This window comes from Lagopus leucura, unplaced genomic scaffold (genome assembly GCF_019238085.1).
Source record: "Lagopus leucura isolate 7727_CA_CO unplaced genomic scaffold, USGS_WTPT01 Super-Scaffold_100022, whole genome shotgun sequence".
NCBI classification, from domain to species: Eukaryota; Metazoa; Chordata; class Aves; order Galliformes; family Phasianidae; genus Lagopus; species Lagopus leucura.
In genome coordinates this window covers 3,453,043-3,476,544 of record NW_024962275.1, presented here as the reverse complement: position 1 = coordinate 3,476,544, position 23,502 = coordinate 3,453,043, and the positions used below count along the sequence as shown (strand labels likewise).

Genomic DNA, 23,502 nt, shown 5'->3' with positions numbered 1-23,502 from the left:
TCCAGCCTGGCTCTCCTGGATGTTTTAATGGGGCTGGGAACAGCAATGCTGCAGCACACCACGTGGCACTGGGGCCAGAAAAGGGACAATTTTGCCTGAAAAGTGGTGCACGAGGCATCCTGTGGCCAAGATGTGACTCAGTCTACCAGAAGCAGGTCCTGTTCCACGCTCCTTGCTCCAGGGTCACCACTCCAGCAGGAGAACATTCTGGAGCTTCTGTTGCTCCATTTATTTGTAGTGTGAGTTGTGCAAGGCACGGATTTGGGATGGAAAAGCTGGCCTCAGGGAAAGTGAAGCACAGGGTTCGGGTTAGGGTTAGGTTTAAGGTTCGGGATAGGGTTAGCTGGAGCTTTTCCTGCACATTTGGCCATCTGCACCATTTGAGCCCCACCCCTGCTGAGATTTGCCCCTCATGCACTGTGCTGCACATGGGGCTGGTGCTCCATCTTCCCATGGCTCAGTCCTGGACTTTTCTGGGAACGTCCTCTGCAAGCACACTGCGCCCATCCCCAGGTTGAGAGTGCTTTTCACCCTCCACGCAGGTGCATCTTGTCTCAATTTACTCCAGCCCCAAAAAGCAGTCAATAACATCTGCAAATCATTTCTAACGCTCACGCCAAAAACCAGGAGATAAAAAACCCTGTCGTCTGAGCCCGGCCGTCGATGATTAATGCCGGACCTGCCGGCAGCCTCGGCAGCAGCACCGCGTCCCCCGGCTTTGGGGTGGTGCTTTGGATCTGTTCTGTGCCGCGTTTTGCTTTCAGGGCTGGTGTTGCTCCCGGTGACGCGATGGCATCGCTCCTGCTGATTTCACGCAGAGGGGCCGGGGCTGCGTAAGCCGCTCTGCTGCGGCCAGGGATAACACGGCGTGATTTATGGGAGCGATCAGTTGCCACTAGGAGCTGGTTAGGAATTTTCCGATGAAACGGGGATTGCGTCAGAAACCGCTGAGTCATCTCAACTGTTTCGTAAAGAAAGAAAAAAAAAAGAAAAGAAAAAAAAGTAAAGTCCTTTGGCTTTGGTGGACTTTTGGTGAAGCACGGAGACCGAGCGCGTCTCGCCTGCTGCTGGCACCTCCAGTGCCTGCATGGGGACAGCTGTCCCTCACCCTAATGCTCCCCAGCTCTGCTTGTCACTGCAGTGGGATGGGGTCATGCAGGGTTGGGGTCCCACCGGGTTGGGGTCCCACCCACAGAGTGGCTCTGGACAAACCCTGGGCACACAGCAGCTCGCACAGAGCTGGGCTGAGCTGAGCTGGCGTTTTCAATGTGAAATATTTTGATGCTGTTAAAATCTCTCATGTTCAGACTTTTCCCTCCTGGTTGTTCCGAAACGGAAAGGGTTTCCTCCTGTGTGTCTCGAGCTGGGATATTTTGAAACGCAGAAGCTGGGTGAACTCAAGTGCTAAATTTTCCCAGTGTCCTGGTCACAGCCAACCGATGGAAAACTAAAAGTTGCAAATCAACCTGGCTGGATGAATTAAAGCAGGCTGGCAGACGTTAAGCCAAACAGAAAAAGGAGACTTCATTTCCCATGTAAATTTTTTTGGGACAGATTCCTCGGCTCTTCACTGCCATCCCCGGGTCCAAATTTACAAGGACAAGAGGTGTGGCTGCCCCTGGGGATTCTGCACCGCACAGCTGCTGGGTGACACGTGGATGGCACTTGGTGATGAAGCACCCCTTGGAGTTGGGAGCAGGAGATCCTTCAGGTGGGTTCCACAATGAGATGTCCCCACTGTGCCTGCAGGGAACGTGCACACAGCCACACGTCACTGTCAGCTGTGTCATCGGCTACACCGAGCCCAGGGAACCGTGTGTCGTGGTTCCATACATCAAGTACCCACGTGCTGCTGTGCTCCTCTGGCTTCTCTCTGCCACGTGCACGGCTGTCACCGAGCCGGGGATGGGGTGGGAGGTTGGGGGGAGCCGTGGTCCCCGCAGTGCATCGAGCCCACCTTATTCCCACCGCCTTTCTTTAGCGTGGCACAAGCAGAGCAAACGACGCTGATTTCCAACAAACCGCACGGAAAACGCAGCTTAGGGCAATTTTATTCTCTTTTTGCAAAAGAAAGCCCCGCTCCAGCCGAGAAGCCCATCCACAACCCTGCCTGTGGGGGGGGGGGGTGAAAAAAAAAACCGAGGTGGGGACGCATGCGTGCCGCTTCCCCCCCCCCCCCCTCCCCGCCCGGCCTCCCCGCAGGAAACCAGGAAACCGGCTGGCGGCCGCGGGCCGGCGCCGGGGGAGGCGAGGGGTTAACCGGGGTGGGGGCATCCCGGGCCGAGAGGTGTGAATTCCGCCCGCTCCCCCCCGCCCCGCTTCCCCCCTCGCTATAAGAGCGGTCGGCTCGGGCTGGGGGGAGCCACTGCGGCTTCTGCTGCTGCGAGCCCGGCGCCCGGCAGAGCTTTGAAGTCGGGAGGAGCGGCGGCTTCTGCTGCTGCTGCTGCTGCTGCTCCGCTGCTCCGCGCCGCCCGGTACCGATATCGATACCGATACCGCCTCCGCTGCACCGCTCGGCCCGAGGGGTCCCCGCTGTCCCCGTGCGGACGGCGCTCCTCCGACCGTATCCCCCCGTGGCGGGCGGGTCTGTATGCAGGTCTGTATGTTTTCCTCCTCTCCCGGTTCCGAAGTGCTTGCTGGTGTCTTCCCTGCCCCCCCTCCTTCCCCTTTCCTTTATTTTCCCCTTCTTTTATTTAAGCGTGAAGCTCTTTCGCTGGATCTAGGATAAACTCTGAGCAAGCTCTTTTATTGGCTTGGAATCAGAAGTGTCTGGAAGTCTTAATGAAAACCAAGTGTAAGGCAAGGCTCAGCCACCTGTCCCCGGCATCCCCGGCCAAGAGCTCTGCGCTTCGATTAATCAATGGATCCGCGATTTGGAACGCGTCTGTGCCCTGAAGCAATGCGTGGGGCGAGAGTGGAGCTGAGCTGGGAACCGGGAGCCCCGATGGGGATCTGTGCGAGGCAGATCCCACAGCTGTGCAGGCACTGCCAGCACGTCTGTGCTTCCACAGCTGCACGAGAGCCATTGCAGGAAGCAGAAGGAGCAGAGAAACCTCTGTGCTGCTGCTCTGCAGCCTCTCTCCCACCTCCCCATTTCCCAGAGGCATTGCCTAGTTGCCCTTCAAGGGATGTTAGCATAAGTTCCTCTCTACACTGCTTTTTCTTGCAGATGTGAGCTGCTGTGATTGCTTGGAAGCATGACTTCCTGAAGCCTGCCTGTTTCTGGCTCTCACTGTGAAATATGTTGTGGCTTTAAGCTGGGTTTTAATTAAGAAAATGCCATTCTGGGTTATTCTCTTTCATGAGGCAAATGGAGAAAGGGGTGGAAGGCTGACAGTTGGGATGCTGTGTTCCTGCACTTCAGTTGCATGTGGTTTCTTCTCTATAAGAGCAGGCTTCAAGAAATTGCTGGGAATTAGAGTAGAATAAATGAAAAGGAAAAATAATCACTGTTAATTGTATCAAATGCTTGGTGAGATTGAAGTATACAAATCTTCTAAAAGCCAGGCCCACTGGTGACATCTGGTGCAGCCACTGGGAACCAGTGCAGAAGTGTGGGTTGGCGGATAGCAGCAGAGATGGGGATGGGAACCTGTGCCATGTTGATGTTTCCTTTAATCAGGTACCACCCCTGGATCAAGCCCTTGCAGTCACTGGTGGTGGGGGTCCTCCCATAGGGCTGCATGGGGTCTTGCTCAGCACGGCGTGGTTGCTCCGTAGGATGAAGATGCTCAGGTGGAGGTGGAGCAGGGTCTCTGTCAGTGTATGGTCCTGGCTGAGGGCTGCCCTGGCCCTTCTCGTCGTTGGCAACATGGCCTTTGTGATAGCTCAGGTAAGTGTCACCTTATTGGGGTGGTCTCTGGTGAATGTCCTGGGGTTGGGGAAGGGATGGGAGCCTTTGTGGTACCTGTGGGTGGTGGTGATGCTGCTACTGGAGCAGCTCGTTGTCCGCAAGGTGTGGGTTGCAACAGTGGGGGAGATGTGGGATCCTCCTGAAGTGACAAATCTGGTGGTCTTTGACCTGTCCAAACCTGGACTCATGCACCCTGCTGTGGGTGTGCTGGGCCTCTGTGGGGTGGCTCTGCAGGCCTTTGCTTCAGCTCTCAGCTGCCGCCGGCTCATCAACTCTCTGGGTTTGTGGTGGAGCAAGAGCCAGAACTTGTGGGTTGTATGGGAGCTTGGTTTTGCCAACTGGGCTAAACAATGAACGTTTCCTTTCCTGAGGAATCCCAAATATTGCAGTTTCATTCCAATTTGTAATGAAAACACAATTGAGAAAGCAGAATTTCTTGCAAGAATGGGAATCCCAGACTTGACCTCAGATGGGAAAAAAATGCCCTGGGATGTCACAGCAGGGGCTGGATGGGCTCTGCAATGAGTGCTGAATGCTGCTTCTCTCCCAACCCCCCCCCCCCGGTGCTTGCAGGACCTGCCTCAGACCTCCAACAGCCTGGAGGAGGGTGCAGATGTCACTGCGTACTGGTGGGGTGAGTGGACCAAGTGGACGGCGTGCACGAGGAGCTGTGGTGGAGGTGTGAAGTCCCAGGAGAGGCACTGCCTGCGGCAGAGGTATGAGGGTGGGAAGACCCCAGTGTGCACACTGGGAGTGGGTCTGGTCCAGGTCATTGCTCAGTGAGTGAGTGCAAGTAGAGAGGGGTCAGCTGGCAAACCCTATGTGAGCAGAAGGTGAGTGTGGGTGGAGCATGGTGTTGTGAGGGGCTGCATCCTCCCCATTAGGGAAAGAATTCCCATTAAGATTGGGAAGGACCACTAAGATTCCCCCATGCCCACTGGCTGTGTCCCTCAGTGCCTCATCTCCACGGTTCTGGAGCACCTTCAGGGATGGTGAGTCCACCCTTCCTTGGGCAGCTATGCCATTGCATCACTGCTCTTTCTGAGAAGCAGTTTTTCCTGGTATCCATCCTGAACCTCCCCTGGCACTGTGGGGCCATCCCCTCTTGCCCTGTCACTGTTACCTGGGAGCTGAGATGCACTGTGCTGGCCCCAAGGTTTCTCCTTCAGGCGTGGCTTTGCTACGTGGACACAGGTCTTGAAGCAGCAGGGAACAACGGCTCCTTCAGAGAAAAGTATTTCTGATCCCTTTTAACCATTATTTCTTTATTCAGACGAAAGTCAGTGAGCGGGCTGGCTAATAAAACTTGCACTGGAACATCCAAAAGATATCAGCTCTGCAAAGTACAAGTAAGGATATCCTTTTTTCTTGCTAGGGACATTTGGTGGAAAAACTGAGAAGTCATGCTTGCTTCCCGTGATGGCATTCCTGAGTCCCTTGGAGTGGAGGTGCTGCTCATCCTGTAGCAGTCCCCATATTGCCCCTCTAGCAGCTGGAGTTCCCTTTTCTGGCTGCTATCCCTGCTGTTGGGGGCCATAAAACCCAGTGTGGTCCTTGTGCCATCTGCCTTGGGGTTTCCCTGGCTGTCCCCACAGTGGGAGGAGGAGGATGTGGCTCTGGATGGGGCTGGTGATGGAAGAAGTGCTCCTTGCAGGGGGTGCTGTGTGCCAGGAGCCTCTCCCACATTTGATTTTCATCAGGATGTTAATGCATCCCATTCTAGGAGTGCCCTGCAAACGGAAGGAGCTTTCGAGAGGAGCAGTGTTCATCCTTTAACTCCCATGTGTATAATGGAAGAACGTATCAATGGAAACCTTTATACCCTGGTAACAAGACATTCTTTGTGTGTTTCATAATGCTTAGCCAAAATATTTTGATAGTTATGATGCTATGGAGTGCAGGAAGGCCCCTCCTCTGCTGTTTTAAAGTGATTTTTTTTTTTTCAGGGACACAATCCTCCCAGGTTCAAAGGAGGGTTTTCCAGCTGCAGGGTTACCTAAAAAATAAAATAGCAAAACATATTTGTGACAGTATCCTCCAGCTTGTTTTGGTCACAGCTCCCAAGGAAGGCAGACTGGAGGATGAGGACGTGGGGTGATGCTCTGTGCTGGCAGGGAGCATCCACCTCGTTCAGCGTGTGGTGAGCTGGGGCTGCTGCTGGCTGCAGTGCATTCCTGTGACATTTGCTCACTCCCACACAATGTGTGGGCTCTGCCAAATGTCACTGAGATGGAATCAGTTCGGTCATGTAGGGTGAGTGACACAGAACGGCAGGGATAATTGAGGAATCAGGCTAGGATATGTATGTACTGTAAGCATATTTTTAGGCACCTAACTCCCACTGAAACCAAGCTTTAAGAAAATCCCAGCCAATTCCAGGGGATACTGGGATTCCCCTTGGGAACTTAGGTGTCTGAAAATAGAGGATTTAGCAGAATTTTCTTGCTTGGGTGTCTCCAGTTACCAACCAACAGTTATGCTTCATGATGTTCCTTGTTGCCTCCTTCTGAGTGCCACCAGCCCCTGCCTGCATCCCCATGGCAGGGCTGTGTGCTGGGACGTGGTTAGCTCTGCTCAGCCTTGTCACCTTGCCATAGGAGGGGGACAATTTCTGTGAATGTATTCACCCTTCAAGTTGCTGATTCACCAGAATAGTGACAGTGAACTGTTTTGTTTTTTAGCAGGCGCTCATGTGTCTCCTGGGGGATTGGCAGGATAATGTTTTGCCATTGATGCTGCCTTGGGCCAGTGGGTATATCAATGCTCCCTCCTTGTGGAGTGCAACGCTTGGCACAGGGCTCTGCTGCACGCGTGGATTTGTCTCTTGCTTCCTGTGGGTATTATAAAGCATCTGCAGAAAGCAAGGGGCAAACTGAGCCCAACTTGGGGGAATGTCAGTGGGAGAGATCTTGAGTTATAAGCTGATGTGGTTTTGAACAGTCTTGTATGTCAATTTATAACAACTAATGTATGTATTAAATACTGATATATGAATGTGCATGTGTGTAATATATGTATAATGTGGCTGCATGCCTTTGCACAGCACAGTGGCTGTGGTACCTTTGCCAACAGCAGGTGCATCTCTTTCCAGCACTGGAGCTGTGCAAAGTCTTGCAGCAGCAGGCTGCCAGAAGCACAATCTCCTGTCCAACCTGCAGGCACAAGAGGTTGTGGCTCCTGCAGCGCTGGCTGCTGTGCAATTTGTGTTGCTGTTGTTTAGCTTGGCAGAGATTCATTGACATTGGTAGGATGAAAGTTATTGTGTTTCTGCTGTTTTGAATGTGTCTCTATATCCTTTCCCCTTAGATGACTATGTTCACATTTCTAGCAAGCCCTGTGACCTCCATTGCACCACTGTGGATGGTCAGAGACAATTAATGGTTCAGGCTCGGGATGGAACATCCTGCAAATACACTGATTTCCGAGGGGTTTGCGTGTCTGGAAAATGTGAGGTTGTTAAACATTTATAGCAAAAATATTGTTAGTAGCATTCAGAGTGGTACAAGGGGTGCAATATTTGCCTGACCCACAGTACTCTGTGCCTTTTCTAGCCAATTGGCTGCGATGGCATTCTCTTTTCCACCCACACCTTGGATAAATGTGGAGTTTGCCAAGGAGATGGGAGCAGCTGCACTCATGTGACGGGGAGTTACAGGAAAGGAAACGCTCATCTGGGTAAGGCTCCAAGGGTCCCTTTGCTTTATTTGTGTTTTTTAGCTGCGTTTATTTCTTCAGTAAACTGCTTCAGGCTCCCACTGAGTGTCCTCCATCACCTTTTCCCATGTGTTCTCTATGCTGATGCACTTGCAGATTTGGGCAGGGAAACCCTTCTGCAAAAACAGTCCCTTTCCATGACCCTTCTCAGGAATCTGAGCTCTCTGAATGGAGCAGCACAGTTATGCAAGAGGTTTGTTTGCTTACCCATGACCCGCTAAAGCTAGCAATAAATGCACTGTAATAACAGGAAGCGAGGATGTTTTGAAAGGCCAGGATTTCCAAAATTAGTGTAAAGCAACAGAACCTACTGGTCCCAAATACAGTGACCTAATTCAGGCATGAGTAGCGCTCTCTGGGGATCGGTTTGAGACAGAGTGAGCTGCAGTGCTGCTAGCAGGATTTGTCCCACTTGCTCATGAATCACAGCGTTGTCTGCTGAGCACTGTGTTCAGATGACTCGTTACAAAGTTCTCCTTCCATTAATCTGTAGTTTCCCATAGGCTATTCCCTGGTAACGCACATTCCTGCTGGAGCAAGGGATATCCAGATAGTGGAACGGAAAAAATCTGCAGATGTTCTGGGTGTGTATAACCTCTTGGTACTTCCCTAGAATGCATGTGTGCTGGCTAATATTTTTTTTCAGTGTCTGTATGAATGTAGCTTTACTGCAGACTCGAGCCAGATCCATTGGTGTAAATCACAGCCGTGCATTTCTCCTCACTTCAGCCTGAGCACCTGGGCTGTGTATTTCTGCATTCTGGTTGCTTTAATGCAGAATTGTTGGTTGCTATCATTGCTGCTGCAGCGCAGTTTGAATAGGCTGGTGCTAGATGATAATCAATTGATCTCACCTCTCCTGTGATGCCCTCCTAGCTTGGCCACCTGACAGCAGCACCATGGGGATGGCTCATAGGCTGATCTCAGAGTTGGAGAAGGCAGAGCTGTTCTGTAGGGTTGTTTGAGAACCTGGGCTTGCCCAATGGAGGCACATGTTTGCTGTCATGCTCTGGTGTTGCCTCAGAGGCTCGTGGCCATGCACAGGAAGGTTTGAGCAAAAAGGGTTTATGAAGGACAGGTTCTGGATAGCTCTGGATGAGTCTTGGGACAGTTGGGTGAGATGTGGTCAGCTCAGGGCTCCTGAAGAGGCATCTTCACCTGTAGCCTCTGGCAGTCTGCTTGTTGTCTGCAGAGCTGTTCTTGTTTTGTGTTTGTGCTGTGCTGGTGCTGTTAGCTGACGTGCCTGGGAGCTTGCAGTGTAGAGGAAAACATAGCCCAGGGTTCTGGGTGTTTACCTGCAGGATCCATGTTGGGAAGACAACATCTGACAAATGCATTAAAGTGTAGGAGAAAACACGTCTCATTATTGTGACACTCCGATAACTTTACAGTCTGAGCAGACAAATGGCAATGTTACATCTCGCCTTTGGAACTGATGTTGTTTTGTTTTTCTTGTCTTAAGCTGTGGCTGATGAAGCTGGGTACTATTTCTTCAACGGGAATTACAAAGTTGACAGCCCAAAGAACTTCAACATTGCAGGCACGGTGTTCAAGTACCGCCGGCCCATGGACGTCTATGAGACTGGCATAGAGTATATTGTTGCACAAGGACCAACAAACCAAGGATTGAACATCATGGTGAGCTTTGTCTTTTCAAGTATGTGAGACTGGGGTGGTGAGGGAGAAGCTGTGTTGGGCGGAAGAAGGGGCAAACCATCTAAAACCAGACATTTGCTTCTGGGCAACCAACTAGTACCCCCCCCGCCCCCCCCCCCCCCCGCTGCCATCTTCCCTGTGTCCCTGGGCTTGCCTATAAGGGAAGGGGTGGTTACCTAATCACCTGCTCCTCACTTCCCTGTAATGCCTCAAAAAGGAGGTTTGTGCACATGAAGACAGCTCTCCCAAGCCTCAGCAGTTGCTCAGCTGCTGGGTGAGAGCTGCTTGTGAATTTGCATGTTTCATACTAACCCTTGGAAAACTCTGTTGGGCTTCAATTGTGTGAAGCTGGCAATGTGATGGAAAGCAGATTGGAAACAGTGAGGTAGATACTCACCAACTGTCAAGTCCAAGATGAATCACAAACTTTGCATGCCATATATTCATTGCATCCATTAATAATGTCACGTTTGCTAGGTCTGGAATCAAAATGGCAAAAATCCATCCATCACGTTTGAATACACTCTCTTGAGGAAACCACACTCAAATCTCCAGCCCATCTACTACACCTTTTCTGAGTCAGATAGCGAAGAAAGCAGGGAGTTTGATGGAGATGTGCCATTGGGCTTTATCCAACACAACGCAACCTATTTTGGGAAAATCTCCAGGGAAAGGATAGACTTGGAGAACCAGGTGTTTGGAAGACAGGACACGGAGGAAGATTTAAACTTGAGCAAAGGTCAGGAAACCAATGAGGTCTATGAAAGAGCAGAAACAATTGACTGTGAGCCAAAACTGAAGGGCAAACAACCCAAAGGTAAGGAGGAGACTTGGGCCTCACTGTTCTGCTTTCACAGCTCTTGTGGAGAAACGCTGTGTTTCTAACTCTAGTGATCCTACTGGTTTGTTTGGAAACTTTGGAAAGTTCTTTAAAACATCTCTGCTCATAAATCCTCTTTGCCCTTCAAGTTCTGGTTTCTGGTGGGTGGGGGATGCCGTGGGTAAGCTCTCCCACTGATGCCCCATGATGCTTTGCCTAATGCTGAAGGGAGGGAGCTGTAGGTGTGCCAATCTCCCCATCACAGCCTCCTTTCTCACTTTTCCACAGTGCCAACAAGCTCCTCTCCTCCCAAGTCCCTTGGGCATCCCATTATCAAGCTCCCTTGGGGGCCTCCCCTGCATGGCTTGTGGGCTTGGGACTATTGGGCACCATTCTTACTTCTGCTATTGCTTGGGACCCTACTGCTGTGTGCTGGGCTCTCCTCCTTGGGCCACACAACTGCAAGATGAGGCCCACAGGGAGCTGTGGACTCTTTCCAAGTGGGCACAACTCCAAGGGTTCCTACCCCAAGGCCCCTACTTCTTCCACTTGCCCCTGACATGGCTGCTCAGGCTCTGGTGTATCTCTGCTGCTCGGGGCTGCTTTCACCTCCCTGCCCAAATGCATTTTGTGGTCGTCACTGTTGTTTCCCCTGTTGGCTCCAATCTAGATTCAAACGTAACCAGGTCTACTTACCAGACAGACCATGACGACAGAGACTTTGACCCCAGGTTCACCTCCAGGGAATTCCTTTCGGAGAATGCCATCACAGACAAACTGCTGGACAAGGCCTCTGACTCAAAGGAGTTGGTACTCAACATGACCATGAACAGCATCTTTGCCCAGGGAGACCCAATCAACTCTGTGGGGTCCCACATCGACAGCCTCTACGTTGACTACGAGGACACTGATGGCATTGTGACCTATACCATCAATGGCACATACATGGAGCTCAGCAATGGCAAAGCCATCAATTCATCTGCAGAGACACCGTTTTCAAATGCCACTGTCACCATGACCAGCTCTCAAGGGAACAGAACCCACAAAGCAAGGTAGGAGACGTATCTTTTGTAGTCAATCCTATTTATTGTTGTTCTCGACTCGTAATAGCACTGTACGCAATGCAGACCCATTGCATAATTTGTATCTTCTTTGGAAGCCAGAAGGTAAGTGGGAGTAGGATGTCACAAAAGCTTCCCATTAGGGACTGACTTGAAAGGAAGGGCCGAGGGTTTGAATAGAAAGCTGAGAGAACCTCTGAGCAAGAGGAAAATTTGCTCTCCTCAGTGGGGCTGTTGGTGAGGCCACAGTGATGGCTGTCAGCTTGCCCACTGCTCTGTTGTAGCACATCATCAGAGTATATAAAAGCAAACAAAACTTTTCTCTTGATGTCCCACTCTTGATTTCCCTGGGCACCTTCCTCCTAATTCTGATGCAGCAGAAGTTGATCCTGGGCCCTTTCTATGCGCCCCATTGACTGCCACCCATGGTCCTCCTCCCCTGGGCTGATCCTGCTGCTTCTCTGCTGCTGGAGAGGCACAGCAGAACAAGAGCTTTTGTGCAGGGCCTACAGAAATAGCCTGGGTTTGTTGCCTTAATGGAGGAAGAAACAGTGCAATTAATCACTGCTCTGATAAGAACATCAAAAGCACTCAGTTGGCAGCTTAAAGTGGTTGATAATAGAACTGGCACTTCAGGATTCCTTTGTCTGGCTTTGAGTGGTAGCATTACGGAAGTGCAATGGGGAAGCTTAAAGAAGTGTAATCTGTCTCTAGCAGCATAATTCACTTGGACAAGGCTGTGTGAAAGTCTAAGGACAGTATTTCCTCAGCATGGACATGAGGACACCTTGAGGTGCCCCAGGGCTCTCAGCAGCATGTTCCCAGCACAAGGCAGAGCAGCAATTAGCACTCCTTGCATGAAGCCACAGATGAGAGCATTCCCTAGAGAGCTTGGGCTGAAACAAGGCCCTGGGGGCTATCCAGGTCTCACAGGCACAGCCATGGGTTTGGGTCCCTCCTGTCTTGGTTGAGTGCACAGCTCCTTTCTGTGCTACTTCAGCTCTGTTGCCCAATTCCCACTGCTAAAACATGGGTTGGGATGCTGAACTTCAGGAGATGAAAAGCACTGCACAAATGCTCTCTGGTTATAGTTAGCTGTATTTATCTAGAACTTATGTTAGCTTATGCTAAAGAAAATGTCCATGCAGCCAAACATATCAACAGACTTCTTAATGATAAGAACACTTACACATTGCCACGGGCTTGTCTATCATCTCTTCTTGTGGCTTGGCTTGGAAACCCTGCCTCTGCTGCCAAAGCAAGCACTCTGTTAGCACTCTGACAAGCAAGGGCAGCGCCTCAGCTCCCTGCAGTGCTGCTCTCCGGGGCCAGCAGGAGCCTGCCCTGCTCCCTGCACCCTCCCTGGGTGGCTTTGGGCAGCACCCTGTAACCTATGCCTCTGTTCCAGGAGCTGTTAAATGTGGCTGATGCTTTCCAGCCTCCCCAGGAGGAACTGCGCGTACTTTGAGACTCAGAGCAACGTGACTGTTGCAGGATGGCCCCCAATAGACTGTCAGTGCCTTGAGTGCCCTTACCTGTGCTAAACAAAGCAAACCAACAACTTTCTCCCCATTATCCTCAACCATCTCTATCAAAGGTGCAGAGGCACAGCTCAGGGATTTAAGGCCGCTCAGTGGAAGTACCAAGCATTGTGCTTTTTCTTCCCATTCCTCCCTTGGCTCTGCTCTGCAGTGTTACCTCTTCCCACTGCTCTCTGGAATGAAACGAATTTTTCAGATTTAAATGATAACAGCTGAAAAAGCTGTTAGATTTCTGAATTTGGGAGCATCATCCAAAAAAAAAAAAAAAAAGTGCTTTATTTCACAGGGCCTCACCCTCCAGCCATCCAGAAAGTCCCTTAGCAACTTGTGCTGCCCTGTGGAGCGTGTGTATGGAAACAAAATGTGGAAGTAGAGTGGGGGGTCTTGCTCTCCATCCCACCAGCCATGGGCAGGGTGCTGGAGCAAGGTGTGCAAGGAGAAGCACAGGGGTCAGACCTGTTCCTCCAGCAGGGGCTTGTTGTGCTCCAGGAGCCATCCTCCAGGAGTTATCTCCTCTTCAGCTGCACTTATTAGGATTTCTCCTCCTGCTACAGGCTGGCTATGGGAGGACAGGCAGCCAGAGCCCCAGCTGCTGCCAAAAGGGGTGTTTGTTTCTGCTGCCCCATAAAAGAGTTTCACTAGAAAGCAGCAGCAAGGGCTGACCTGCACCTGGCACTAATGGCCTGGTGCTGGTCCTGCATGAAAAGCAGAAGTAAAGTCACAATGCTTTTAATAAATAGGAAAAACCCAGCCATGTTGTTTATAGGATGATGTGCTGCTGTTGGCATTTAGAGAGCAAAAACATGTTCTGTCTTTCTGGAAATGATGAGAGCTGAGCACTGACCTGTGACCAAATATCTGGCTTATCCAGAAAGAACTTATCCCTGTGACCTCATTACATGTAGAAGCCCTTTAGGATCAACCGAAAGGGGCAGTGCTGATGGACTTTCTGCCCTGAGATGCTTATTTTATTTTTCCCCTTGTGAAGCTGGGCAGGGATGCTTTAATCCCAGGGCAACACGATGCTGGCGTTGGTGCCTTAGAGCAGTGGTGTGAGGTCCCAGCCCCTTTTCCAGGCAAACTGCAACATAAAACCCAGATGTCTGTTCCCATGGCTCTTCTGAACGCTGTCCTGGTGGCTGTGTCAGGGCTGGCGGTGGCAGAGCTGCTTGACAAGATGAAGCACTATGTATAGCAAGTCAAGCTGGTTATTTTGTGGGGAGGAGGGGGGGGCGAAAATAGCCACGTTTGTTTCAGTTCCCTTTTGTATGCAGGAAATGACTGTTGTGCCAAAATGAGAGGCAAAATGACCAGGGGGAAGGAGAACTGTGCGCAATCCTCCTGGAGGATGGCTGGAAGGAGGGTGGGTCTGGAAGGGAACGTTTGGATTCTCAGTGTCAGAGTGGATTGGATAGGCTGGACATGAACTTACGAACAACTAAATAAGGCAATCCCAGAGCTTCTGCTGCCTAGAAATCATAAAGCTGCGTATCTTGCCAGGCCAGAGACAGCTGGATGTCAGGATACAGCCTTGTCCCCTGTTCCAATCAGCGTAGGCACCTCCAGGGTCTGGACAAAGGTCTGAGGACCGAAGCCTTCTGTTGGGAAGGTGCCGTATCCCTGACGTGTTACAACATTCCGGGATGTACGACGCACTGAGAAGCTGTTGTTCTTGGTTTGACGCTGCTTTTTCACACACCAGGCTGAATCTGTTCTCCCTTCCCCCCCAATGGCGTTACGCGTTTGACCGTAGCGTGAACGTGAGCGATGCGAATCGCGCATCCAAACCAAAACAACCCAGCGAGAGTGGCCGAGGCAGCAGGTAGGCGAGCGGCATGCCTTCGTGTCCCAAAGCAAAGCGTCAGGCTGCTGAGACCCCGAGGCAGGAGCTGGGAGCAGCCCGAGCCCAGCAGCGCCGGGAGGAGATGCTGCGCCTTTAGCCGCTGTACGCCGAGGGCCAGGTGTATTTGAGCAGAAAATGCAAACTTTTGTGAAATTCTGAACTGTTTCTACTTGTGGGTATTTTTATCCCATTCTCTCTATTTCTAGACAGTGGAAGCTCTGCCTCTAACCGGGCTGGGGATTCTACTTGGGGCTCAGGACAGGTATGTTGTGAAACGAAATGAAACAATTCAAACCAACAAACCCCAAAAATCAGAGCAACCAAACCCAACCGACAAACAAAGCCAATCCCCTCCCAAACCCAACCTGCTCGCAGATGTGTCTCTCTGACGTGGCATATCACGGCTCTCCTTGTAAACACTATTTTATTTTATTCTTTTTTGTGCTTGTTGCTAGAAACAGATTGAAGTTGTTAAGAAAGGGCCAAGGTGTGAGTGCTGCTGACATGTACAGGTGGAAGCTTTCCTCCCATGAACCCTGCAGCTCTACATGCACCACAGGTAGTTACGAGAACAGCCCCAGCCGTGTGAGTCGCGCTGTGTCTGGTAGGGATGGGAAGGACCTGGTGATGCACAGGGGATTTCTCCATCTTTCAGTCCCACATAGCATTTACCAGCCCTGCAGGGTCCTGGTGCTCGTGCTGAGTTTTGGCTCCTTCAACCTGAGCAGCTGCAACAGATTGAAATCCATGCTGCCAGGCTCCTGCTTTCCCTTCCCCTCTTGAGTGCTCAGAAGGTTTTGAAAAGCTTAGCTTCTTTCTGACAGAGCAGAATTAGAAAGATTCTGCTCTGGCTGGAAACAAAGCGGCATTTGGCTTTTTTCATTTGGTTTCCCACTCCTGCTGCTGCCGTGCCTGATGTCAGCTGTGACACTGAGCCTGGAACAGTGACATGCCTGCCCCAACCTGGCCCTGCTCCTTAAATTCCCCCTTTTTGTCTCCAGAGCACTGCTTTCCCTCCTCTTTGACCCCCAGGTGAAGGGAAGGAGCCTGCTCTGTCCTACAGTGCCACACTGCTCACCAGTGTCGTCTCAGGAATAATCCTGACATTATGGGGCTTCTGGCATTAGAAGGAAGGGGAGAAGAGGAGACTGCAATCCCAGGGATGCCCAGTTTTCAACTAGCAGGGGAAGGTTTCACTTAAAATTTGCTTTTCCTGTTACTTTTTCCTAATTACATATTGCAGAGGAGCCATGCAATGTCAGGAGCTGTAGATGTCTTTCTTCAGTTTCGTGCAAATCATGTTTCTGGGAGCTGCATCTGCAGTTACCTGCAGCCAGAGCAGCCTGTTGGTTCCTGAAAGCTACAGAAAGACAAGGATAGCATTCTGTCCCCCAGGCTAGGCTACAGTCAGTCTCTCTTTGTGCCAGCACTGGAGGTGACATGGAAGTGGTTGGGATGGTTTGGGGGCTGTTTCCATCTCACCTACATCCACCAGCCTGGAAGTGGGAAGCACCCCAGCAGACCCTGAGCATTTTCTATGTGAACACAATGGTTGTTTGTTGTTACTGGTGCTGAGCACGATGGCTGGACCTACTTCCAGCCTCGGTCCTTGCTTAGGTTGGCTCTGGTGGCCACCGTGGTCCTCTTGCTGGTCAGCATCCTCCACGTGGGCAGAAGGGCTGGCTTGCAGCTTTCCTTCAGGAGGAAGCTTTGGAAAATGTAGCTGAAAACATAGTAGTTTTTTTGTATGTGTATTCTCTTTGAAACTAGGAGTGATGTCCACGTATGCTATGTGCGTTCGCTATGATGGGATCGAAGTGGACGATACGTACTGTGATGCCATGACCCGCCCTGAGCCTGTCCATGAGTTCTGTGCTGGGAGAGAGTGCCAGCCAAGGTATGGGACCCATCCCTGTGCCCTCTTCAGCATCCTAAACATGACTGAGGTTTGCTTGTGCTCAGGGTGAAGTGTGAGATGTTGGCAGGGATGGAACGTGTGCTGGAATCCTTTCTGATGCAGCATTTTGTCCAAAAAAAGAATGATTTGGATTGCAGTCTTGAGTGGAAATGTGTGACTTGTACACACCCCAGTACAGCAGAGGTGTGCTTGTTGTAGAGAGCAGCAGTGGTTGGTGTCTGTTGAAGGGGAGGGCTGTGACAGTGTCAGACCATGAGCAGTGCAAAGAGAGAAGTAGAACAGCCTGGTGCATGCTCTGTGATGACTTCATCCACAGTGCAAAGCAAGACTGGGGTGATACCAGGGGCTGGGTATAGCTCTGTGAAAATGCAGAGTGCTTGTTTTCCAGCTTGGTTGATGGCAGAGTGTGGCTAGCTGGTGCTGGGGAGGGAAGAGGGGATGTATGTACCTTTTGGGGTGTAAGATCTCACTGTGCTCTGCACATTAAGGCTGAAAACCAGATCAGGTGGCAGTGCAGGCAAGAAGAGCACAGGGAAGGGGGATGGTGCTGCTCTCTTATCCTGGACACGCTATGGGGATTTCACTCTCCATTTGCAGTAACCCAATTATTTCCTAGCATGGAGATGAGCAGTAGGGCCGGTCTCATTCCATGAAGACCGAACACTGAGAGGAGCTGCTCTGTGCCTGCAGCAGGATGGGGGGAACGAAGGAGGCCCTTCCAAATGTGCTGCGCTGAGCACCTCCTGGAGGCTGATTGTAGCACCCTGAGGGCTGCCTGCACCCCTCCAGCTTCCTGCTGACTGCATCCTTTCTCTGGCTCTCCCACAGGTGGGAGACAAGCAGCTGGAGTGAGTGCTCCCGTACCTGCGGTGAGGGCTACCAGTTCCGCATCGTGCGCTGCTGGAAGATGATCTCTCCAGGCTTTGACAGCTCTGTCTACAGCGACCTCTGTGAGTCAGCTGACATCACCCGGCCCGACGAGCGCAAAGTCTGCAAGAACCCGGCCTGTGGGCCACAATGGGAGATGTCTGAGTGGTCAGAGGTAAGCTCTGGGGCTTTGGAATGACCCCCGGCCATTGGAGGGGAACCTTGGTACCTTGGACCTTGGTAGTGATGGTTGTCTTTGGACCAATGCACACCGGTTAATAACATATGCCCCTGAGACTGGTGTGCATTGCCCCTTTGGTGCACAGGGAAGTAGGAATAGGGTTGGCATGGAAACAGGGTTGCCATCAGCACCTTTTGCTCACCTCCCATTGCACCACACTACAAGAAGAACGAAACCCGTGCAGAATGAATGAAACCCTTTCCTCCCAGAGCCTTCCAAAGTCATTTTTGGTCATCACTCCCCATCTCCTTCCCTCTTCAGGCTGGGTGAGCCGTTTCCATCATGTGTGGAGGGTTGCTCCTTTCTGCTGTTGCAGGATGTTTTGACTTTCTCAATCCAGTAGAGCAAGGCTCCCTGCACGCGTGCTCTTGCAATATTTTGACTGGCAGAGAGAACCAGAGCTGCTTATTTTACCAGAACCCCTCTACACCTCCAGCATGTGTCAGGGACAGATTGCTTGAGACAGCCCTGGAGCCGCTCACTCTGAGCCAGCAGCAGAACTAATCTAATTTGGATCGCATCTGAAGCTGGGTGCCAAGTTGGCTTGGGAAGTAAGCCCCCAAAAAAGCACGTTTTGGAGATCTGAGGATTAACATATCAGCACAGTGCGTCTGAGTGCTGTTGACACTCTTCCCTGCTTTACAGCATGCACAGAGCAAACGTGTGCATGGGGGACTGCAGTAACTCAACCCCGGTTCTAAATAATGTCACTGGGCTGCACGGTGCCAAATTTATCCGCAGGATAAAAAAATCTCAGCTCTGTGGTTTCATCATGCATTTGTAGAGAGTTCCAGGCTAAAAATGCAAAACCCTCAGAAGCATCTCCCAGTTCCCATCACCCTGTACCCATCCTGTGTGCCCCCTCTGTCCCCAACAGTGCTCTGCGCGGTGCGGTGAGCGCAGTGTGGTGACGCGGGACATCCGCTGCTCGGAGGAGGAGAAGCTGTGTGATGCCAGCGCCCGACCCCTGGCTGAGAAGAACTGCACAGGGCCGCCCTGCGACCGCCAGTGGACCGTGTCTGATTGGGGACCGGTGAGCCTGGGAAGGGATGGCTGACACACCTGGGTCGTGTTGTGGCTTTAGGCGTGTGGCAGCGCTGCAGTTTGGTGGGCCTGGGGTCTTGAGCTTGGCAGTACTGATGCTCAGAACCCATAAGATGACCCGTTTTTCCTTTTCACCCCATTTTCCCTTTCTGCATACTTCTGCTACAGAGACCCTTTCTGTCCCAAGCTATTTTTACCCAGCTTTTATCCTATGGCTAAAAATAAGCAGTTTCCATGGCAGCAGCGGTGCTGTGAAGCTCCGCACATCTCGGCTGGAGTGGCTGCTGCTCCCCCCAAGTTGTAGGGCAGCAAAGGGGGGACATCCAGAGCCCCTCACTCAGACTCTTTGAAACTGCCCCATGTTTCCCTGTCTGTGTCACTTGCCTTTCTGCCTGTGCTAAGTTTTGCTGCGATGGGGATGCTTTGGCTCCCAATGAGAGGAAACAAAGCAGGCATTTGCTTTCTTACTGCAACCCCAAGCGTCCCTGGATGAGATGGGTGGGGAGAATGCAGGCATGCTGCTCCCTATCTGTGCAGCTGGGACTGCACTGTGACCGCCTGCTGTGCCCACTGTGGTTTCAGTGCAGTGGTGGCTGCGGACAGGGCAGGATGATCCGACACGTGTACTGCAAAACCAGCGATGGGCGCGTGGTGCCAGAGTCGCAGTGCAACCTGGAGACAAAACCTCTGGCCATCCACCCCTGCGGGGACAAGAACTGCCCGTCACACTGGTTGGCACAGGACTGGGAGCGGGTAAGGACTGGGGATGGGGCGATGTGTGGCGGTGGCAATGGAGGATGCTTATGGTGGGGAACCCTGCAGTGCAACACCACGTGCGGCCGGGGTGTGAAGAAGAGGATTGTGCTCTGCCTGGAGATTGTCAATGGCAAGATCAAGACTCACAACCCCACTGACTGCGACGTGGCCAAGAAGCCTGTGGAGGAGACGACGTGCTTCGAGCGGCCGTGCTTCAAGTGGTACACCACCCCGTGGTCAGAGGTAGGTGGGGGTACAGGGGGTTGCTCTGGGAAGATGCTTTCTTTGAGCATGTGGCTTTGTACCAAAGGCTGCACACCTGCAAAATACCCCATGGATCTGGCTGAAGCTTTGCAAGGGAGCACAGAGAGGGGCCCCTTTGTTTTGCTAAAGCAGCTCTGACAAAATGCAGACAGGACTTGCTTCATTGTACAGATCAGGAATAAGAGCTGTTTGGGGTTAGCTTTGGCTTTTTCTTTCCCTCTTTTTCTTTTTTTTTTCCTCCTTTTTCACCACCTTTTTCCAGCAGCACATGGATGTTGCCCTGCAGGTAGGTGGGGAGCAGAGCTGGGGCTCTGGAAGCTGGAGAGTGATGCTGGGGGCAGGCTGGGCTGACATGGGATGCCCCTGTTCTGCAAGGAGCTGCAGAGCTGATCCCAGCTCCCCACAAGAGCTCCCCAATGCAGCCCCTTTTGTCCGCCTGGAGCTCATTTTGTTTAGTCTTGAAAACTGTCGTGGCAGCCTATAATTAGCCCAAGAAACCCTGCAGTAATCCCCACATGAAGAGGCGGCCAAAGGGCAGCAGGCAGCGAGCACAGCCCGGGAGCTGCTCTGCGAAGCCCCCTAGACACATTGCACAGACACCAAACCCAGTGCCTGCACCCTATAAGCTATAGGGTCACAGCCCCCCGGTGGCAATAAGCAGTATCTGAGCCACGCAGCTCAGCCGTGGCTCTTTGCAGAGAGCAGCAGGAAGAGGGAGGAGTGCAGCCCCAGGGATGGGAGCACATCCATGGATAGCAGTCAGGCTGCTGCAGACGTCTGCTGCTGCTGGCAGCAGTGAGGCAGAGAGAGGCCAGCAGTGCGGTGTGTGGACACAGTGCTCAGCGAGGGGCAGTGCTCACCCATACCCCCAGCTGTTCCAGTGTGTTTTTTGTTGTTGTTTTTTCTTGCACAGCCCCCTGTGCTGGGGGGTTCTCACCTCACCCCACTCTCTGTTCCCTAGTGCACTAAAACCTGCGGCATCGGTGTGAGGATGCGGGACGTCAAGTGCTACCAGGGAAAGGACATCGTCCGTGGCTGCGACCCCCTGGTGAAGCCGGTGGGCAAGCAGACCTGTGACCTGCAGCCCTGCCCCACCGAGCCCCCAGGTGAGCCCCCTCCTCAGCAGCACACCTTTAGCTTTCATTTTCCACTGCTATCTTGATGGTCATCTCAGGATCTGCCCTCTCTATGCCCCAGTAATGGCACTGTGTGCTGTACCACTGTGTGTCTCTATACATGACCATTAAATAAAGGGGAGAGCTCACAAGCAACGTGCTCTGACCTTAAGAAAAAAGGGAGCTGCAGGGAGCTCGGGTGGTGCTTCTGTGTGATTCCAGCTCATGTCTAAGAAGTTTTTCGTCTGTGCCATTATTTTAATGATTTTTGGTCTCTGAATGTCCTGCGGGATTTGTAACTATCTCATTATCTGACTCGTCTGCTGGCTCAAAGCCCCTGTGATCTTTAGCAAACACACGGTTCTAATTCTTTAATAGGATTTGAGAATAAGGCTGAGGTGGGAGAAGAGCAGGAAGACAGCAGGCAGGCCTGGGGCAGCTCCTGGCTCAGCGGGTGCCTTTGCTGACAGCTCTGCCTTGCCTGTGGGTCAGGGATGTGGTGTGGGAATTTGGGGTCCTCTGATGGTTTCCCCCCCCCCCAGAGCAAGCTGTGCTTCCTATGGATACGATGCAAAAATTGTAACTTGTATACAGACTTAAAGCAAAATACTGCTCTGGAGGGGGCTGGATGTGTGTTGTGGTGGTTTTTGCTCTCTTCCTTCTCTCCAGCAGCTCATCTGCCCCAAATACCTCAAGTAGTATTTTTGGGCAGGAGTTGTGTGCTTAGGACCTCCTCTGTGCTCCCATGGCAGCCCCTCTGCTTAGGGACAGCTCAGTCCAGTATCACTCGGTGGCTCTGGTGATCTCTGGGCAAACCTGTTCCATAGGGAAGAGCCTGAGCTGCAGAGTGGGTCCGAGCGAGGATCCCTGGGTCAGGCCATGTGTGATGGAATGTGAACCTTGGCTTGGCTGGATGATGATATTCATGGAGAAAGCACATGGCTTTTCCAGGGGATGCTCTGCCTGGTAATAGGGACGTGGTGGTGGCAGATGGGGTGATGTTTTGCACAGCCACACATCGGGCAGTGTGTGGTGCCAAAGGGAATCAGTGTGAACTTGCATTGCTGGCGTTGTGTTTTATTCTTTCCGTACCCATTTCTTCTTCTCTCCCTTACAGACGACAGCTGCCAGGACCAGGCAGGAACCAACTGTGCTTTGGCCATCAAAGTGAACCTGTGCAGCCACTGGTACTACAGCAAAGCCTGCTGCCGCTCCTGCCGCACCCCCCACTCGTAGTGCAGGGCTGGGGCCGCAGCCCTGCTGGTGAGCATTGGGGATGGATGTTCCTTTCCTCGCTCCACTGGCACGGCTTGCTTTCAGAGCTGCTGTACATTGGTTATCAGAGCTGTACATACGATCGTGTATATTTGATTTCCCCCAACAGCAGATGTTCACGTGGTTTCACAAGGTCTCCTCCTTTGGTTTCTTTTTGCCTATGCAAATAGGGGGTGGGCATGGACCCATGGGAGTGAAAGTACCGGTGTGTTCCCTAGCAGAGGGGGTGAGTGCCTCCTCCCTGCTTTCTCCTCAATGCTCTCTCACATTTAACACAGTGGGAAGCAGATTTTCATTTGCTAAATGAACTCAAGCCCAAGCCCTCTTTTGTAATATGGAGGTGTATACTTTTTCAGAGGATTTTATCTCGTAACCAAATGTTAGTGCCATAGTCCTTACAACCTCCCCCCCCTCAAATGCTGACATATTGTATATAATATGGAAACATTACTGCACTTTATATCACAAAAAAGACGTGCTCTTTTTTAATATATTTGTTTACAGACAGTGAACTTTATCCACGTAATCATTAATTTGTACCCATGTATATTTTAATAAAGTTGTCATATTTATGGTGGTATCTTGCTTTATTCTCTAGTGTGTAGTGGAGGGTTGTTGCTGTGCTGTGTGCTGGGCCTATTCCTCAGGGAGTGCAGCAGCTCCTAGCTCTGGATGTAAGAAAAAGTCCCTGAGTTGGGTCCTTCCTGGCCTATTGCTGTGGGAGTTGGGGTGATGTGTAGAGAGTTAGGGACTGCGAGCTTCTAAAGGAGTCTGAATGCAAAGAGGTTTGATGGGGAATGAATGAAAAAAGGAGATGTGAAGGTGGTTATGGTTCTGTATCCTTATGGGTAGGGCTTACTGAGCATCCCCCCCAGCCTTGTACCTCTCATACACTGAGCATCTCACAAGGAGGAAAGCCTGCACCCCTGTGGCACTTTTGCAACCACTGCCCTCTGTATTTCACAAGATGGGTACACAAAGGTCAGCAGCAAAGCCTGTGTCAAAGTAGTTTTATTTTTTTGCTTTCTTCTTCTTCAATGATTCCCCAAGTCCTGTACAACCGTTTGCCAGGTGAAGGTTAGAGAATGTCAATCACTTGCTTAGTTTCCAAGCTACAACGGAAGGAAAAACCCCCCAAAAAATAGAACAGGAAATGGGGGAAAGCTGGAACAAGAAAATGTTCACAAGAAAGGCAAAGAACTCAAAGGCTGAATGCATTCAAACAAACTGATGTGAGCACTGTACAGCCGTGGTTGTGCTGCCATTCAACAGGGCCAAACCCAAGCCCCAATTCCCCAACAGAAACCCCAAACTATCAAAGGTACTGGATTGCAGAGGCTGACTTTGTGCTTTGCAAGGTTTCCTGGGGGAATTAAAAGCCCTCACAGCTGAAAGCAACATCTCCAGATGGGCTGCACACAGCGTGTGTATGCTGAGGGCTATGGAACAGCAGCGCTTCCTTCTCATTGCATCTCTAAAAACAAAGCCTGGCCCCAAGCACAGCACTGAGGCTGTTAGGGTCGATTTGTAGCCA

At 51.5% G+C, this 23,502-nt stretch overlaps 1 protein-coding gene across 3 annotated transcripts; it reads left to right on the top strand.

The window, feature by feature from the left end:
• The first annotated feature begins 2,473 nt into the window (after window positions 1-2,473).
• ADAMTSL2 (ADAMTS like 2) lies at window positions 2,474-22,548 on the top strand. Of its 3 annotated transcripts, XM_042878865.1 has the most exons (19): window positions 2,474-2,596; window positions 3,623-3,832; window positions 4,427-4,569; window positions 5,127-5,202; window positions 5,577-5,679; window positions 7,160-7,305; window positions 7,405-7,528; window positions 8,071-8,151; window positions 9,030-9,205; window positions 9,701-10,040; window positions 10,714-11,095; window positions 14,944-15,047; window positions 16,259-16,385; window positions 17,235-17,448; window positions 18,392-18,547; window positions 19,141-19,311; window positions 19,381-19,557; window positions 20,540-20,684; window positions 21,811-22,548. In XM_042878865.1, exons 1-19 carry the CDS (start codon window positions 2,591-2,593, stop codon window positions 21,927-21,929), a joined length of 3,000 nt encoding a protein of 999 aa, XP_042734799.1. In that variant the 5' UTR covers window positions 2,474-2,590; the 3' UTR covers window positions 21,930-22,548. The 3 variants fall into 3 exon arrangements, with proteins under 3 accessions (XP_042734799.1, XP_042734797.1, XP_042734798.1); XM_042878863.1 differs by having other exon boundaries at window positions 2,475-2,596; window positions 9,701-9,962; window positions 20,540-22,548; XM_042878864.1 differs by having other exon boundaries at window positions 2,476-2,596; window positions 3,721-3,832; window positions 20,540-22,548.
• The last annotated feature ends 954 nt before the right edge of the window (window positions 22,549-23,502 follow it).